The 19,825-nt window shown below is 38.4% G+C and overlaps 1 protein-coding gene across 1 annotated transcript in view; it reads right to left on the bottom strand.

Moving 5' to 3' along the window:
* Positions 1 to 19,825, bottom strand: part of TCERG1L (transcription elongation regulator 1 like) — a 228,811-nt gene that overhangs the window by 66,826 nt on the left and 142,160 nt on the right. The window contains exon 5 of the mRNA XM_019555453.1: positions 12,192 to 12,317. Within this exon, the coding sequence (XP_019410998.1) occupies positions 12,192 to 12,317 (126 nt within the window). The remainder of the gene's footprint in view (positions 1 to 12,191; positions 12,318 to 19,825) is intronic.

Genomic DNA, 19,825 nt, shown 5'->3' with positions numbered 1-19,825 from the left:
GGCAGGGGTTCAGACTTGAAGATCTACAAGGTCCCTTCCGACCCGACTTCTATGATTCTATGATCTGCTCAGGTCCCTTCCAACCCTAGAAACTATGCAACTATGAAACATATATATACATATACATATTAATGAAAAAATATATATTGCTGGTTTGAAACCAAAACACTGATCAAGGTAAATAAATGTTTAAACAGCTCCTCCTTCTTTGGATTACTCAAAGATGAAAGAAGAATTGGAGATGGGATTATTAGGAATTTACCTAATCTGAAAGAAAAGAACAAACAAAACAAAAAAATAACCCAACTTCATATTCATTAGGCATGTGTATTCTATTTTTTCTTGTTTATTGCTGTATTTCTATCATTAGAAGCCCTTTAGCCCCCCTCTAATCATTCTCTCTGATTCATTAATCAAAAAGTAACTCTATTTCTCATGTAAGGATTATTTCATGACAAGGGCATCAGAATTTGTGGAGCAGCTCACACAGGGGACAGGGAACCCTGAGATACCACATGTTCTGCAACGACACTAATTCTCAGAGAACTATAGAAATACCATTTTGTTTTATTAAACCAGGTAACGCACCAAAGCCCAATTAGCATTTGTAAAAAACAGAGACAAAAAACCCTCCATGCAAGACTTTAAATTTGTTGAAAATCTCAGTGACTATGAAAGGAATACCTATTACAACAGAAAATGTCTCTAGCTTTTCCTTCCCCTCAAATGTTCCCTCTTTTCAGTAGACACACTAACTATATCTTATTTTAAAATCTTATTAGGAGTGTAAGAATTTGTAAATGAGACATTTAATTTGTTCATTACTTCCACAGTTTCAAACAAAAAGGTGAACATCTGGGATTTTACTGGTAAAATGTCAGGCCAAGAACTGAACTTGTTTTTACTTTCTTTTACATACTACAAAGCACTAGAAAAGTGAGACTGAGTAGACAGAATCAGATTAATAGGAAGACATCAGAGTTGATCTGATGGGCTTGATACATTTTATAAAGGTTTTGTAAAACAAATCAAAAGAAAATCTGATTCTTCTTCCTTTTGTTATATTTTAGAGATACTACTTTTAGGACAAAACAGTTCAACTAAAAGGATTTTGAAAAAGTCAAAGGGATGTCAGAGCCTAGATCCCATTTTTTCTTTTAAAGTCTCTCCCCCACATCAGTATTATTTAGAAAGGAAAAGTAGTGAAGTGATGTAGGGAACAAGTCACACATCTGAAACATAACAAAGCAAGCATGCATATCTGAATAATTCTGTAAGACATTTCATGACTAATCACACAATAAAATATACTTACAAAAAATAGGCAAACAGTTTGGAATAGTGTGTATATTCAACAGAATCTGACAAAAATGATTAAAAAACAGGAATAAGAAGCTAAATTCACTGAATACATTATATGCCTCTTAGATTAATTAATTTTAAGACTAGAAGGTACTTTTAGAACCACTGACACTAATCTCCTGTATTAAAAAGGCCATGTAAAAAGCCATAAAATTTCAGCCAAGGGATTCTTGCATCTAGCACAACAATATGTAGCTGCACTTGATCACATATAGCTGAGAGGTGTTGTTACAGTGCAAGCCCTTTGTTAATGAGGGCACCTGAGAACTAGAAAAACATTAGAGCTGGAGTCCCTGAAAAGCAAACAGTGATCACAGAGGCCACCTACAAACTAAAGCTATGAAGCTTCAACTGCCCATAAGGGGGAATCTTAACAGGTCACTTCAAACATTTCTCTTCTATACCTGCTGAAAGACAGGACGTCTATTGAGATACATGTTTCTGCTCTCTTGTATTTGGTACATTAGTCTACAGATTTGATTTTCCCTTCCTAAATCAACTCTTCCCCAATTCAGTTTAATAAAAGTTCATAAAATATACTGTAGTCTGACAATTAAGATACCATAATATGATTTCAACAAAAAAAATTTTCCTCTTAAACTTAGTACCATAATTAACAAGGATATGTTGGCATAGTTGTTTTACTGCCACCTAAGGGTGCGCTGGAGACTTTTGAATAAAGACATTTGATTAACAAGACTTCTTTAAATTTTTTGCTGCAGGTAGAACTGAATGAATAATAATTCATAACATAAAAGTAAAGTGTTACCAGAGGCATTATCTTCAGTGTATTACACAATATGTGTGTAAACAATTTATATATGTTATTAAAGATAGAACCCTGCAGTTATTATTGTACTTATTTAACAGGAAGGAAGGAAGAAAGGAAGCAAGCAAGCAAGCACAAAGCAGACACCATTCAGTGCTGTTAATTAACTGCAACGATTCAGAGCTATCAGCTCTGTTAATTATTTTATCTTTAGATAAATGGCCAGATCCTCAGCTGGTATAAATTGGTTTATCATCAGTGAAGTCCATACAATATAGCTGATTTACATCATCTTAAGAGCTGTGGTCCTCATATGCTAGGGCCTATATGTTTAAAGGTATTTAGACACCTAACCTGCATTGAAATTAATAATACATACCTTTTTTGAAGTGTATGTGTTAGGTGTCTAAAAGCCCTTTTAAAACTTTCCCTAAATTTCTGAGATATCAGTATATTCACATTAAGTTCATGTACCTGAAAGCTCTTTGTTTTATTGCCATACCTATACCTCTCCTACTCCTTCTGCATGTGTTTCTTCCTGTACAAACCTCTTCTTCATTGTATCTTCTTCTTTGGACTTGATTGTGTTTTTGGGCAGGATCCTGTGTTAGTGTCAGCATGCAGTCCAAAATATGGCCTAATGCTTTTTTGCCTTTTCTCTACTGCCCATATTATTTCTTTATTTAGTGTCTTTCATTATGCTGTATTTTTTGCCTAGTACAATCTCCTTCTTATCTGCCAAGCTTTCTATCTCTTCTCCTTAAAACTTCCCTCAGAGCAATCATTTTTCTTTCCTTCTTCCCCAACAATTTCCATACCAGTTCTCTTCTGTATTACTGTCCTGTGGATTTACTGCATGGCAGAAATACAGGAAGAAAAGTAACATGAGAGAATTCTATGTCTCCGGTCCATAAATATGTGAAACACCTGTAATGCATCTGGTATGGAAGAAAAGACTTTTCTGTTGTCTAGGACTTTTTCAGGTTTGCATTCAAGTCTTTCAGTACTGCCCAGTACATGATCCACCCTGACTTTATGCCAGAGACTACACCAGGGGTCAGCAACATTTTTGGGCAGAGTGCCAGAAACAACCACAATTGTGACTTGTAACATGTTGACGTGCCAGGGTTGGGCAGTAGGGGAGCCGCAAAGGACCCAATCCTTGTTGTGGAACCCGCTTCTCCACTGTGTACCCTGAGCTACTCATGCCAAGCAAAAAGCGTTTGCACGCCATACTTTGGCATCCATGCTGCAGGTTGCCTACCTCTGAACTACGCTCTTTGCCATTCTGATATGCAATTTTTTTCCCCACAGCATTGTTGGTCAGTACATCTCATTGTCCAAAAACAAAAAATCATACTTCACTATATTAATTTCTCCCACTGAAATGGAATTCTAAATTAGTGTAACAAAAATGAGGAGGAAAAAAAAAGCAAGTGTACTGGTCTCCTCAATTGTGACCTTCTTTCAAAAGAATCTCATTGGATACTTTCAATCTATAAAGGAAACCAGTTCACAAGTCTCTTCAGCTAGGAACAGACATTACACATAAACTGGTTTGAGTGATCAGAAACTGATTTAAACCTGTAACAGAACAGATGTTAAGTGCACACAAACCAGTTTGAAAATGGCTGAAACTGGTTTGAGATAAACCTGGTTGAATGTAGTATTAGACTTAAGTGATTTGGGTCAAACCAGTTTATGGAATGTCTGTCCCAGACCCTTGGCTGGTTTAAACTAAACCAGATACCCCCAGCATCCTGGCATGCTCTCTGGGCTGGGCAGGGATCTCTGCTCCACACCAGGGCCGGTCCCTCCCCTCTGCTCCCTGGCTGCAGCTCTGGCACAGACTTGCAGGCACAGAAAGTCTGCCTGGCCTCTCCCTGCTAAGCGGGGACTATTCCCCCCTCCCCTATGCCTTACACAGACACCACAGCATTAGCTAGCAGATCACATGATGGCTACAGTCTGTGCTGTGGGAGATGACAGAGACAGACAGGCTTTTTGGAGCTGATCAACAGGTCGCTTAATGTCCTTACTTGGAAAACCTGTTTAAGAAGAGCTGTTTAAGAAGAGCTCCATTAGTTAATGGAGAGAGGCTTTGTTTTCTTAACTGGTTGATAAACACTGAGTTAGGGGTGATAAACATTCCCTGCTGGGGGCTGCTTGGGAAGAGGGAGGGGAGAAATAATCAAAGCCTCTTTCTGGGGCCTGGCCATCCCCCCCCCCCCCCAGTTCAGTGCTGTGGAAGCAAGTGAGGGCTGCTCTAGCACCCCCTGGATTCTAGCCTGAGCCACTGCAGGCATGTACCCCCATGTCTAGAATGAAAAGGGAATGTCTACAAATAAGTGCAAGCTTTGCAGATTAGACTAACCTGAAAAGACTGAATCAATTCAGGCTCAGGTTTTTTGAATGTCTGTCCCTAGCCTTTATTTTCACTGGGTACCCTCTAAATTTTATTTTATGAATTATTGAAGGTTTTCAGCACATTATGGTTATTTTCAGTTCGACAATTTTTGACACAGGAAAGAAATTTTAAACCAATGTGTACTCTGTTATACAGTCTTTTATAGTTCTTGCTGCTATACTGTCCTTTGATGTCTGTGCTGTTTCCCACAGAATACCAAGTTTAAAGCATTCAAGGCCCTCAATGGTCCTGGCCCAGGATATCCACAAGATCAGGTAATGTTCTAGCATGCTGCAATTCTCGAGTGCCAGGGAACTTTTAACCACAAGGGCAAATCTGTTCTGTAGGTTGCTGACCTTTTTCAATCTGAAACTGTAGTATGGACTTCCACACAAATCAAGGACCACCAGCGTTCACCAATTTTCATTCTAAGAGCAAAAGTGTACTACATAGACCTTGTCTTTCTTAAAATAAAAACATAGCAACATAAACTTTAAAAAATATGTATCATTAGAAATATAAAATACGGCACTTCACATGCAGTTCTGCCCTGGGGCAAGAATAAAGAAAGAATTAACCACACGAGAGATGTTTGTCCCATCACTTAAGACACTACAAGAGGGTTGGCACTGTTTTCTGGCAGTGGGCCAGCGTGATCCACTTTCAGTCCAAGGCAGGCTGTCATAAGGACCTGGCTTCTGCTATTCCTTCTTCCCACTAGTGTGGCATGGCATGGAATAAATGAAGCCTCTGCTGTCAAATATCACTTGCATCCCCACTCTGGGCTGAATGAAATGGATCTGCAGGCTGTACTAAAAAAAGATGTTCAGGTAATATCATGATGAAGGTGATAAATGAATGCCAGAATAGTTGCCAGTCCTAGTTCTTAGTATCCAATTCAGAAATAAAACAGAATTGTTGCAATAATTTGAAAGGCATTTCTATACTTCAGACAGGGACTAACTGCTTGTAATCTCTTAGTTATATGTCACAACAAGTCTGATGAATGAATTTTTCAGCTGTCAGTCTCCTGTTTTAACACAGACTCAATAATAAGCATGTGTATTTTATTTTGATGTGGCTACTGCTTTTGCAAAATTCCTTTAGCTTTTGAAAGAAAACAAAGGCATTAATGAACCATTGAATAGTATTTCTGATGAAGAAACAATTGTTAGCATTATGTGCATAGATTGCTGTTGAACTGTCTATAACGCATTTTTCTGGGATGTAATCTGAATAGAAATAATGTCCTAGTGAATAGGGCTGGGGAATCTGTCACAACATTACAGTAAAATTTCAATTTTATGAAACTCTACATTATCTAAAACAGGGTCACACATCCTAAAGTTTCTTATTTACATTCAAATTCCCCTCAGTTAGAGAAACTTGATGATCTAATACATTCACTATCCCCCATGATATTTGAATAATCAAAGTCATACTGTGTTTTTCACTACAAAGAACACAAATCCCTTCAGTTAATGAAAGTCATGAATCATTAATGAACTGATTACAAAAGGTATATTTAATGTTGATCATATAATTATTAAACCATTGGGTTATGAGATATAGTTAACAAAGAAAGTTCACAGAACTAGACAGGATACAAATGGAATATTTAGGCTCTACTCCTACCAAGATATATGAATATGTATACTTTTATGCATGTCAGCAGTTCCATGTAAGTAAGACCTGGTTTAAAACACATGTTCAGCTCACAGCACAGTGGCTCCTTTAATCTTGGAGTTTACCCTGTGCAGCCCCCTGCCACTGATCAACGGAGAAGACCTGCTGGCCTAACTGTTTACTACTTGCTCCTGATGACCAGGAGGTGAAAAACATGGTTTTAAATATATCACAGTTTTTGCCTCCTGTTTGTTCAGCAGCAAGGGGCAGGAGCCAAAAATGGTGGCATATTTAAAACTGCAGTGTTCGCCTCCTGGCCATCAGGTCTGAGCAGCAAGCAGAGGGGCTAATGGGGTCCCTCCATCAATCAGCGATGTGGGGGGTGCGTGGGGGGAACTCCAAGATTAAGGGGTTCACCACACCATTAGCTGGGCCCATGATTTAAACTGGGCCCTATATATAAGTTAATGGTACCAGATACATGTATGTATATGCATACTTTAGCTTTTGCAAGTGATAGCCATCATTAAGTACCACCACAGGGATAAACACACTTAGGGCCAGATTCCCTTCCATCTATTAGGCATGTAACTTGAGTTAGGTGCCTAAATGTGATCACACTCCAGTCTGAGTCCCTGAAAATCTATCAATACAAAAGTTGGGTGGGTCCTCCTTCTCCAAGCTGTTTTTTTGTTTCCAACTCAGTCTTCAGGATAAATGGACTGTGAGCGTATCTATACAAGACATTTACTGTGGAGTAGACTAACTAGCTTTGCAGTAAATATAGTGCATCTACATGTGTGCCCCTATTAGGCAAGTACTATTCTGCTGTGTAGTTTTTCACTCAGAAGCAGCACACGTGTACATGCTGCCCTTCTGGATAGCCCCATACTTCTGCCCTACAGGATAGTCCTATAGCATCTTTATGCAGGAGCCAGCCCTACTTCCCCTTCCTCCTCCCCCCTGCCCACCCTCTCCACAGCATGCTGAGCTGGGTTAGGGGAGCAGCCCCAGGCTGGCAGGCTGGCCCCCCCAGAGTCCTCTGATAGCCAGGGTTACTCTGACCCAGCTCAATGTGCTGTGGTCCTGGGTACATGCTGAAACAGTGTGCCCAGGAGCAATACATTCTGGAGCAATAAACTCTGGAATTTATCACTTTGTTTTAATTGCATGTGTAGATGTGCCCTATGTGTCACAAAAGTAGGTGCCTTGTTAGGTCTTCAGGGACTCAAATAGGGTGAAACAGAATTGCACTTGGGTGCCTACATACACTTAGATGTCTAGTAGGTAGAATTGGATCTGGCTAGTTCTCTGAATTATGTCAGAGAAAAGTTCCCCATCTTCATCATTCACAATACCTGTTCAATTATGCAACAGGTTTTGGGTGGCAGGGTGACAGAATCTGTTTGGATCCTCCAAAACTATTTGCCAGACATGAGAGTTAATAATCCTTGTGACATTTTGACACTTGAACATGTGGCTGCAAATGTTAAAATATCAATTGCTTTTAAAATTCTCCCTAACTATCTGCCCTTGGCAATGGATTCTCATTGGTTATCTATGCACTCTGTTGGGAAATATTTCCTTTTATCCATTTTAATTATTTTCCCTTTCAAGTTCACTTCAAGTTTGCCTTCATAAAAGATCTGAAAATACTCACACTTGGCCACAATATGTAGCACTACCTTAGTTTAGTCAGAATATATAAAGTGCAGTACAGAGCAGGGTGGCTGCGAACTGTCTCCCCAGCTAGACTTTGGCCATGGACAGACATTACATTTGTGCTGGGAGAAGGGAAAAAGAAAGTGTAACATGGCATAAGGGATTTCTTGCAGAAAAGAACTGGAAGAAAGTTAGACTGATTCCTAACAGCAATCTCTCTCCCTCCTCCCCATCTAATTTGAATGGTTGCATACTTTTATGGGGTTTTGAGATCATTTAATATCTCCTCTCAGTCTCTCCCTCTAAGAGACAGGGAAGGAGGGAGAGCAATTTTCCCCCACTAGCCTGCCCAGGGATAGCTGTCAGCGAGCTCTGTGGGGACCCTGCCTTAAAAATGTCCATCCATCAGCTGATTGGCAGAGAAAAGGGGAAAAAAGAACATTCATCTTTAACAAAAATCCTCCCAGGGCCTGAGGCTGGTTGCAACCAGAGAGAATGGCTCCAACCATCTGCCCCCAACCCCATCCCCAACATACACACTTCTGCAGGTCAGTCCAGAGGAATATGAGGGACAGCAGTTAGCTATCCCATGACAGCAAGGGTCCTGCACTCCAGGAGGCTTGCCACTGTGGGAGAATGGCTTCCAGTCCCATCGACCCGGACAAGTGCCAGGGGACAGAAGGAGGCAGAAAGCTGCTGTGCTGCATCAGCACAGTTACCCAATGATATAAATGCTTGCCTATGACCTACAAAACATTATATCTCTAAGAAATAAATTTCTATTTCCTTGACTTATTTAATTGGTTTCTGTTTTATAAAGTATTCAAATTCCAAGCTTTTGCAGATATTTTTACCCAAAAGTAGCATTCTCTGTTTTGCAGTGCAGCCCACCCAAACCAGAACTTTTCCAATGGAGTCTGCTCTGACTTCCTGGCAAGCGCTCCACTGTTGAATACAGTCTCCCATCTCGTTGCTTCTCCATGAGTCCATGTATATCGAGGTCAATGGGCAGATACAGAGGCAGTGTTTCCCCTCCATATGCACAAGAATGTGGCTGAGAAGGGCATAATATGGCCCAAAGTTAATACAGCCTGGAAGTCCTCTCATTTGTGCCATATTCTAGACTTTCTCAGACCATTTAATAAACAGCAGGGAGTGAAGTAATGTGTCACTTTGTGACCTCAAGCAAGGCATTTAGTCTTTTCTGTGCCTCATCTGCACAATGAGGATAATTATGTTTACTCATTCATAAAGACCTTTGAGATCTGCAAGTGCAAGACTTCCAAACTTTGAATTTGTAGTGTTATTATCAATCATCTTCTTCTTCTTCCTGCATTGAGGACAACGATAACTCTGTGTAGTAAGCCACTGAAATGGTGTGTGTCCTTCTGGATATTATTAAAGGATAATCCATACTACAGTGAAATTGTTATTTTTCTTGATGAAATAGGAAGCAAATCAAACAAGTCGTATAAGGAAAGATGAATGAGTTTTATATTTGTGAGGAGAAAATTGGAAATAATATAACATTAATCTCATTTACGTTACATAGATAAGTGTAAAAATATAACAACTGCTTTTCTACAACTATCACCTTTCAATAAGCCTCCTGAAGCCATTTGATTTAGGAAGCAGAGGGTGCCTATACACGAGCAGTAAGGCTGCTCCAATACACTGTAACTGCAGTAAATATTGATTAACTAAATCTGCTGAAGCATGGTAATTATTGCATTCCAAGACACTCCAGCATCTCATGCATTGGCATCCCCACGCTTAAAAATGGTGGCACGGGTGCTTTAACTAAAACTCATTCAATAAGCTTTAGTTAAAGTGCCCCCGCTGCCATTTTTTAGCACAGGAATGCTGATACACATTCCGTCCCCCCACATGTACACTCCCAGAGCATGTGTATAAACACCCCTGTCGAACAAATGTTGTCACACTAGGAGAAAATATTGATAGTCACAAAAAGGCTTCATACAGTCATGTTACCACACAACGTTCTGGATAAAATGGGAAGGGACCATTGTTTTTAAATCCATCATTTGGAAGATTAAACATGGAAAATGGCAACTAAAAATTCCATCTTACAATGGGCTACACTAGTGTACATTAGCAAGACACTGGGTGCATCTATATGTGTAATTAAGGTGCAGCAATAAACTCCCACACAGTCCACACTGGAGTCAAGTGCTCCAGGGCACAACTATACATGTGCCTGGGACTGAAGTACTCTGAGCAGGGCAGATCAGCCCTGGGCTGGCAGAGGACTCGTGGGGACAGCTCTGGGTTCTGGGCACCGCTGAGCTGTGGAGGGGCTGGCTGGGGCATGAGGGTGCTAACGTGTAGTGCTAGGTGTCAGGCCTCAGCCAGCCCCTGCCACCACCTACACATGCATTTCAGCACACATAAGTACTCTGCTATAAGATAGTACTGTCCCCAACAGTACTATTTTGTGGTAGAGTTAATTAATTTACTGCCCCTAATACCAGCACACATGTAGATGGCGATGCTTTACTGCTGAGCTAATTAGTATACTCTACAGTAAAGCGTATGTGCAGATGAACCCACCGTGAGCAAAATTTTGCCTGACCCTCAGAATACTCTTTAAAAAGTATCCAAGTTCATTTATATCAAAAGATTTGTTTTCAATAAGGAAACTGAACATAATTTAGCATAATTCTCACACTCGAGGTGATTTTTAAGCAGGGATTTGTCATTTTCAAGCAGTATAACTCTGAAAGTGATGAAAACAGAAGAACTGCTGAAAAATGAGTAGAAGGTGACAAAAGTAGAAAAACTTTTCAATTTAAAATGAAGCACATCAAAAGGAAGATGTTCCCTGAAGGTTTCCAAGAATTAATGCCTGAAAATGAAATGTGTACATGTTTGCGAGAGAATATTCAGTGAAATAAAAAAAACTCCAAACTAATTTCTTTGTAAATGATGTAACAAACAGAAACATATTCTCAAAGAGAATCTATGATTCCATTTTTCTTTTTTCTAGAACAGCCCAACTTCACAAATTTTATAGGACAAATCTTCACCTTATTTTATGTTATATCTAAATCTTTAGCATGGACACAATTTACCAATACAATTTAGGTAACTGAAACACAACTGTTTTCACAAAGCATGCATTTAGACATTTAGCAAGCATTTAGATGTGAACACAGAAAATCAGCTCAGCTCCTAAAATGGGGCATGCCAATTTGGCATTCCTATGAGGGAAATATTCTTATGCTATTATCTTTGTAGCATAAGAAATTAGATTAGCATTACACAATGACTGAAAAGTATTCATTCTTGAATAGTCCCACTATTTCTCATAAAATATCCCTAGAAATGTGTTCACAACTTAGGGGTAAGAAATATGTCCAAACAGGGTTACTTCTATTTTTTTTTTTTTTTTTGCTTATAGATAGGTAAAATTTTGAATTGAACTGAAACCTTGTTTACTGTTGTAATATGGGGTCAGGTTATGGAGAACATAAAGAGCCTATGATCCAGACCATACATACTGCTGCAGTGTCTTAAAGTACCTCAGCTTGATTCAGCCTCTCATTCAAAACGGAAAGAGGAAGTACTTTACCAGATTTCAAGAGCAGTGTTCCTCTGCCACTAACAGTAGATCTTGTTGCTTGGGTCACTGAGCACGTGTTTTATTTAGAGTGTAGTAAGTACTGTCATGCCACATTAAATGTTAGAATATGTTCTGGCGGTTTTGGTTGTAGCCATGTTGGTCTAAGGACATAGGCAGACAAGGATCTTTGGATAGATGTCATATCTTTTATTAGACCAAATAAGTAGTTGGAAAAATTGTTCTCTGCAAGGTTTTGAGCACAAATTATGCCTGAAGAAGGGTGTTTGTGCCTGAAAGCTTGCAAAGAACAATTTTTCCAACTATTTAGTTGGTCTAATAAAATATATCACATCTACCCAAAGAACTTGTCTGCCAGAATATGCTCTGAGCAGTCACATAGCAAAGTTTACTATAATTTCAGCCTACTCTGAACAGAGTTGGGGCTGGTTGTGCCCCTTCCCCTTCCCCCACCAACACTGACCTTGGCATTAGACACTGAAGCTCACGTGTCCACCTATGATGATGTGCAACCCCCATGCCAAGTGCCTGTGATGTTTTGTATCACTACATGCAAAGGTGATGCCAAGCACCAGGCAGGGTGAATAGTATCCAACACACTGTGAATAAATTTCTAAGGCACGAGAAAAAATTCTGTACACTTGCAGAATTTTTTTTTAAATGCTTTTCAGTTTTCAGTATGGAAAACATGATTTGGTTGGGAATACACAAATATGCAACATATGCTTTAGTAATATAATCAGTACATTGAAACATAAACACACCTGTTAATGTCTGATCCACCAAATTGGTTGCCATGAAAGTCACAGCTGGTGTAGATACAGCAGTTACCCTGGTGACTTGAGTTGGCATCAAAGGAGTCATATGGGCATCCATTCTAGAAGCAGCACCTGCATGTGAACCATAATGAAAACATTACTTTTTCCATTGGATAAAATTATCAGAAATAATCTTTATGCAATCTTATTCAAAGCACCTTTATTTACTGGCTGTTAAATATAACTGGAGACAGACTCCAAAGCATTCCTTTGAATGTTTCAATCTTTCTTTTGTGTGTGCTCTAGTTAGTAACTCTGGACACTGACAAGGTTATAAGAAAAGCAGTCAATTTTAAGAAATTACTAGGAAAATCTTATTGATTTAGTAAACATGCAGCAGCTCCACTAGAAAATTAATTTCCTGGTGACATGTTTAACCAAAGAGGAACTAAATATATAGCATATTCAATTGTCTTATTCAAAATGAACCAAAGCAGTTTTAATGCCTTATATAGGAAAAATAGGCTGCTTAGGACCCAATATTATTCACAGAAAATATTTGGCAAATAATTTAACATAAGAACTACTTCCAAGGAAATCACAATCTGCTCACAAACAATTCACAAATGGAAAATGGCTAAATTGATCAAAAAATTATAAATGATAGATGACTCATCCATTTCATCTGCTAAAACTATGCTACACTAAAGCTGGACCACTTATTCCTCAAGAGATATTTCAATGTAGGGCCACTGACAAATTCATTGAAAGAACTGTAGCATTTACTTACAGCTCTGTGTGATTTTAGTTGCACAAAGTTTCATGTGGTCAAGCATGATTCCTTACTTGCAAATTTTGCTGTACATCTATTTTATTGAATACTTTACCTGTACCCAGTAATTTTTATCTCTCCTTTTCCATATTACATGGTCATTGCTATGGAACACTTCTTTAATATTTACTGTGTATTGTAAAAATTTCTCTTGAATCTTGCTCACTGCACCTTGCATTTAATATTTATTGAATAAACAACACTGGAAAGGTTTCTGCCCTAGTGGGAAAGAAGGCACCCAAGCTACAAGATAGGGGCCAGTACCTTCCAGGGTAGCATCCATATCATTAACCAGCTGGTTTGTTCTCTTTATCCTGGCCCCACATCTCCCATTCAGCCTTCCACTGGACCAGTGTTAAGGCCTAGAGAGGTGTCTGAGTAATGACTAGCTTATGCTTTGATACCATCACCAATCCCTGGACCAATGTCCTAATTATGGACTACTGGGCTAGATGATGAAAAGGCTACCCTATCTCCTCTTCCATCTAAAACCTGCTAGTCATGGGGTTTTTGCAATTAAAAGTTTGGCTTTACACATGTACGTAAGTGATACTATTTTGCTGCACAGCTGCATGGCCAGAGCAAGTATGTCTATATGGGTAATGATGAACTGAAAACTATGAGCAAGCTCCTACAAACTATGAGCATTCCTTTCCTTTTTCATCCTTGTGATGAAGTATTTAGCAGAATTTGTAGATTCATTAGAATTTGTGAGGGCCATGCCATGAGTGCTTTACCATAGCCTCAAACTTGCAACATCTGGGCAACTATGTATGTGCCTTAGCACCCATGCCACCCCAGCCCCAACCTATAAGCAAAAATTGCTGTGTATGTGCCATTTATGTGAATAATACAAAATATGACTTGGCTAAGAATGCCTTTTGACTCTTTGATTGCGAGATTGATGCTATATTAGTAAACAAAACTACCACTAACACACAGCATGTTCATCCAATTGTTATATACAACAAAACCATTTTATGAAATAAATACTATAGCTTATATAAGCATTAAAAATACTGTTTGCATCTGTTTGAATTAGAAGAATGTTTTGTTTCTTGTTCATATCTGAGATGTAAATCAGAATATATGAAGTTAACATTGAAACTTCTAGCTGCTGCAATTGGGACCAGGAGTATTCAGTAATCAAAGATATAAGATTCATCCTAGCGAGACAACTGAAGAGACATGACATATTCAAAAGGTGGCTCTTTGGAAGCAACAAAAAGAACTAGTCATGTGTATATTTTGCTGTTATGCATGCATATCCCCTTTGAATTTAATACAAGTGATTCATGCAAAGTGAGTAGAATAAATCACTCACAGTGAAAGCTTGCAATTCTTCCTCCTACCGCCACTCTTCAAATTACAATTCTAACATCTGTTGTTTCCCCAATAAGTGCAGGGCTCCTTACTCAAGTCACTTAAAACTTTGGAGAAATATATTGTAATGATCAATGGTCCAGTCAGGATGAAGCAAATGATCTGACACTGTGGTCACAGTAGTCCCATGCACAAAAAATAGCACCATAAAAAGAGCTGGGACAGAATGATAGTTGAGTTAATTCCTATTGCATATCTTACAACAAATGATCTTTTCACTGAGACGGACTAGTTCTCTGGCAACATGGTTTCAACAGAGCTAGATTTCTAGGATTCCTCTACCTGCCACAGATACTAAATGTCCCATGGGACTTCTACATGACAGAGGATACACTATGGGAACACTCAATACCCTGAGATTAGTTCCATGTTAATGAGCTTTATGTGAGTTAGGTTAATGCATGACATCCACCCTTACATTTCAGCAACCCTGCAGATAATGTCAAACAATCATTAATTTCAACTTTCAAATTGGGGGATAGCTCCCTGCCTAGACCTGATGGCACATAATCTGAACCTAGAAACTCTATAGAAATATATCACCAGGACTACTGACTAATATTTATTGTCTTTTCCAGTTAACGTGTTTTAAAGCTGCTATTTTAATGCATTCTCGTATTATCAATTACAGTTTCTTGGAGGAAAATTAGAGTTTAGGCTATAAACCAGATCAGTGAGATGTACCCTCCTAAGAGCTGAAGGAGGATTTAAAAACACAGTAAATCATTTTAATGATGCTCCATTTTTTTAAGACTCTGTCCTTTACTGCAGCAGAGGTGGCAAAAAATATAAAACTAAAAAGTAGTAAAGTTTAACAGAAGCTGAAAGGAATGTTTTCATAAAGGGTTAAAATGACTAAGAAAACCAGCAAGAAAAAATAAAAACTCTTATAAAAGTGACAGGTCTGTGAAAAAAATCTGGTATTCAGGGAATTAAATATTTGATGCATATGAGAAATAAAGTATGATATTTATGGAATTAGAGGACACAGGATTTTAAAGCACAGTGAATGCTATCAGGATGACCTATGGTTAGTCAGAGAGATTCCCTGTCATGTTAGTGGGGCACAGAGAAGATAAAGGAGATTGACTTATTCCAGGTTCATTACCTTTAGGGTTTCAAGAGTGATCCAGAAAACAGTACGATCAGTTCAGCAGTAACATTCTCTGGCAAGGGACAACCATACCAGATAGGATTCATAATATGCCAAGGGCATTCCACGTTTGCAAGACTTATTTGGAGAAAGAATTGGAATTTGTACCCATGGAGATGGATACATATTTTGGTCTGAGAACAGATGAATATTCAGTTTTTTGCTTTATTACTCAAAGATTTATTGTTATGGTATTGTAAGAGTGATGTTGTAGCCACAATGGTCCACATATACAAGAGGCAAGGGTTTCTCAGGGTGATATCTTGTATTGAACCAACTGTATAGAGTTGGGATAGAATTAAACAAGCTTTCAAATGTCTACAGTCACCTAAAGAAGAATGTCTTACATTTGAAAGTCTATCTAACTTTATCCCAACTGTACTGTTAGTCCAATAAAAAACAGCACCCTAAGAAATCCTTTTCTTTTGCAAATATTATTGTTATACAATTTTGGAGTACATCGTGCATAGGGCTCTTTGAATTACAGGTTCAAATTACTGGTAGGGTCAATTCTGATCTTCATGTTTTTTTAGGTAGCTAAACTGCATAGAGAATTAGATATGAAACTTTGGTCCAAGAGCTTAAGAAAATGGATGGTTGTCTAGTGTAGAAGCATGTCAGAGCTCTACTGGCGCTTTGCCAGAATAGGTAGACTTCGTTTTGTGTTTCATTCATGTGTTGCGTTATAATTGTGTTATGTAGGCTGTCAGCTGCCAAAATCAAGAAATGGCTACCTATCAACTGAACTATTTTTAAAATTCTTTGTAACTTCACAACATGAAAACTGTGCAGGGAATATGTGTTAGCATTAACAAATTCATTATTTTGGGATTTATTTATAAACCCTCTGCCTTCTGTCTATTCACCATCCCCCATGCCTCCTGTCTTCCAAAAGAAACAGTTGTTTCCTGAAACTAATATACCATGACCACTCAGGGTAGCAAACTATCATTCTTCACTTTTACTTGAGATCCATCTTTGATCTTCTCTCTTCACTGATGCAAGAGTGAAGGCCTTTGGAGAATTCAAGTGGCACCTTAAAAGGAGTATTCCATCAATCAGCACTATGCTGTGGTTTTACTAGACATTATTTATAGTAGAACAGTAGACACCTAATAAGACCTTAATCCTGAAATCACGATCACACAAATGTGGTGGCAAAATTAGGAATGGAGACAATAGAAGTTATAGATCAAATTAAAATATATATTTATTGTATTTTGTGTGTGTGTGTGTGTGTGTGTGTGTGTGTGTTTGTATTACATCAATATTTGTTTTTGTCCTCTGCTTGAGACATTTGAAAAAATTATGCATGCAAGAAATGTATCTCATATCTGTACAGACTTTTCCAGGTAACATCATTCATTTAAGTCAGGGGTTCTCAATCCCTCGGCCGCAGCGCAGTGCTGGGCCATGGTGGTCTGCAGCACAGTTGGCTGCCAGACTGGAAGTGGCCGCAGATTGGCAAACTGCGGCTCCCCAAAGCCGGGCAGAGAGGCCACAACTCTTTCTGCAGGACCTGCAGCAGCACAGGGTTTGGCCCACCCCCCTGCCCAGAGGGTGGGGATATCCTTACCTGTCTGCCAGCCAGAAATTCTGGTTGCAGTTGGCTGTGACTGCTGTGCCGTGGCATAAAAACTTTGGGAACCCTGATTTAATTTTCATAATTTAACATGCACAAAAATTCTCTCTAAGGGACATATGAATCCAAAATTACAATGAATTTGCCCAGTCTATTCCTGTGACAGACTGATTGATTTAGGAGCTAGTGCAGTGGGAGGAAAAGTGCTGGGTAAAACCCAGGCCAGTCTTCAGCTTATAATATAGATTTAACTCAAATAAGGTTTAAAAAAAAATGAAAAGACATAAATCACAACTACAGCATATGTATTATGAACCAGATCCTATTCTGCCTATTAGGACCTACATGGACTTAGGTGCCTAAATGCATTTTATACTACTTTATTCAGGTCCCTGAAAATCCATTAATTAATCTACTTTTGTAACACACCATTGAGTTTGATCTTAAGACTAAATCATGAGAAAGCAACACAGAGGGCCTAGCTCCCCTTTCAGATTAACTATTTTTCAAACACTTGGAAATAGGACTGTATTTAGGTTTGTAAGTCCACTTGTGCACCTCATATGTGGAATAGAAACTGGTCCTAGACTGATAGATAGATACAGATGTATATTTGTATATGTACGTAATATATAAAGTACACTGTCCTTATTGTATTGTGGTGGCACTTAAAAATCCAAATAGTATTGGCACCCTTTTGTGTTTACTCATAAAACAGACATAAAATAGTCACAGACATAATATAAGTGTCACAGTTGTAGGGGAAAAAAATAACCAGAAATCATAATGGTAACAGAAATAAGATATATGTTAACATTGGTTAGCTAAGGCACAGCCAAATTGTAGCTCTAAATCACCATTTTAGAAAGTAAATAAACAGCTGTACTATCCAGACAGTGATACCTGGCCAATTTCTTGCAAATATATCTTAAGGGAGGACTTAAAGCAGGACCTTCAGGACCCATAATATGTTTGGGGTGTAGTACCCATCATGATCCAGGAACTATGCAAGAAGCCAGGGGGTTTTGTTTGTTATTGGGATTTTTTTTATTAGATAAACTGTATAGTTGGGAGAGATATTAGATAAGCTTTCAGGCACAAAGCACCCTTCCTCAAGTTTTGGAAATAAGCTTCTTTCCTAGACTTTAGTAAACACTTTAGCAGGGGGCAAGGTATGAGAGGACAAAGGGTGAGAATTGGGTTGCTTGACTTCCCTGCCAACTTCCCCACCTACTGCTTCTTGCCCTGTTGCAGCAGTGGGAGGGTCGGGAGCATGGTATGAATTTAATACAACCCTGTAATAATTAGATTCTACACATGGAAAATTATAACACATTAACAAATTTTTCAGGTGTAGAATCTAATTATTGAGGGGTCATCTTAAATTTGAAGTTGTCTTGAATTTCAGTAAATACTGTAAGAAAATAGTGGTGGAAGAAATGCCAAGTTAATATTTTAGCCTGAGACTATTGATAAACTAAGTAGGACAGGAAAACAGCTGATGTAATAGGATCTCCCAGATCTTCAAAGGGAGGTCCTAATATTCTTCCTGCTACCCCTAAACTCCTTATGAGCATAGTTGTCTATTGATAGTTGCCCTTGAGAAGATAGTTTGAATTACTTTAGAGAACTGCTGAGAAGATTATTTGCCAACAGCTATAAAGTATATGTCAATAAAAAAAACCATCCCATTATTTCTTCTTATTTTTAGTTATTAAATCAATCATTCCTAGAAGACATCCAAGGAAGAGATCACTTTGAATTGTAATACATTTATCCCATGTAAAATTAAATGTAAGTTTATAAAACCATCATTTAGAGGAGAGGAATTACATACTATGATGTTAGGCAGCTTAGAGAATATTTTATTAAATCTAGGAGACTTGAATTTGGTCATCTCTAACAAAATATTGAACCATCCCCAGTATGAAGAGATGTTGTGACTTCAGGCAGGGATGATTTCTTTTTTAGGGTCTGATTCTGCTCCTTTTTCAGTCATTGGCAAAACTATTAACTTTGACAGGAACAGGTTTGGGACCTTAAAAAATAAAGTAGCTCTCAGAAAGCACCATAAGGGTTCTAATGCTTTAGTGTGAACTATACTAAAAAATACTGGGAAAGTTCAGGAAAAGACCACGCAGATACAGTGTTCTATTTTACAAACACTGGCCAAAGGATCCTCACAAGGACTATAATTTTTAAATCTATAAGTCACTTTCTATAGAATAAGGGATATAATTTCAAAGTACTTTTAAATAATGCTGATGTGAACAATAAGGAAAAATTTTATTCTATTACTTTCAGCTACTTTGGCAACAGATTCAAATGGTATTTGTTTTTCTGAGCTTTTCTAATTTTGGTGTGGTAAGAATCAATTTGCAAATAATGACCTCCTTTTCATCTGCCCATGAAAAGGCAGAAAAAAGTAGAAAATTATTTAAAATATCTTGAAGGTTACAAGACTCATGAAGAAAGCTGGAATGAAAATACCACACTTGCTTCACTCATGTCACTAACATTTTGATAATTCCCAGTAGCTTTCAGGCAGACATTTAGGGACAGATTTCTTGAAAGTCTCTACTATATTATTATATATTTAGTGGACCAAGGCACTTAAGGGGGCACTTAAGAGAGCCCACCCCTGCCCCAGCCCTGGCACAATCTGTGGGCAAGGCAAGAGCCCCCAAGGG

The sequence above is a fragment of the Crocodylus porosus genome, unplaced genomic scaffold, assembly GCF_001723895.1.
Source record: "Crocodylus porosus isolate Cpor-Errol unplaced genomic scaffold, CroPor_comp1, whole genome shotgun sequence".
Classification (NCBI taxonomy): Eukaryota; Metazoa; Chordata; order Crocodylia; family Crocodylidae; genus Crocodylus; species Crocodylus porosus.
This window is presented reverse-complemented; position numbering and strand designations above follow the sequence as displayed.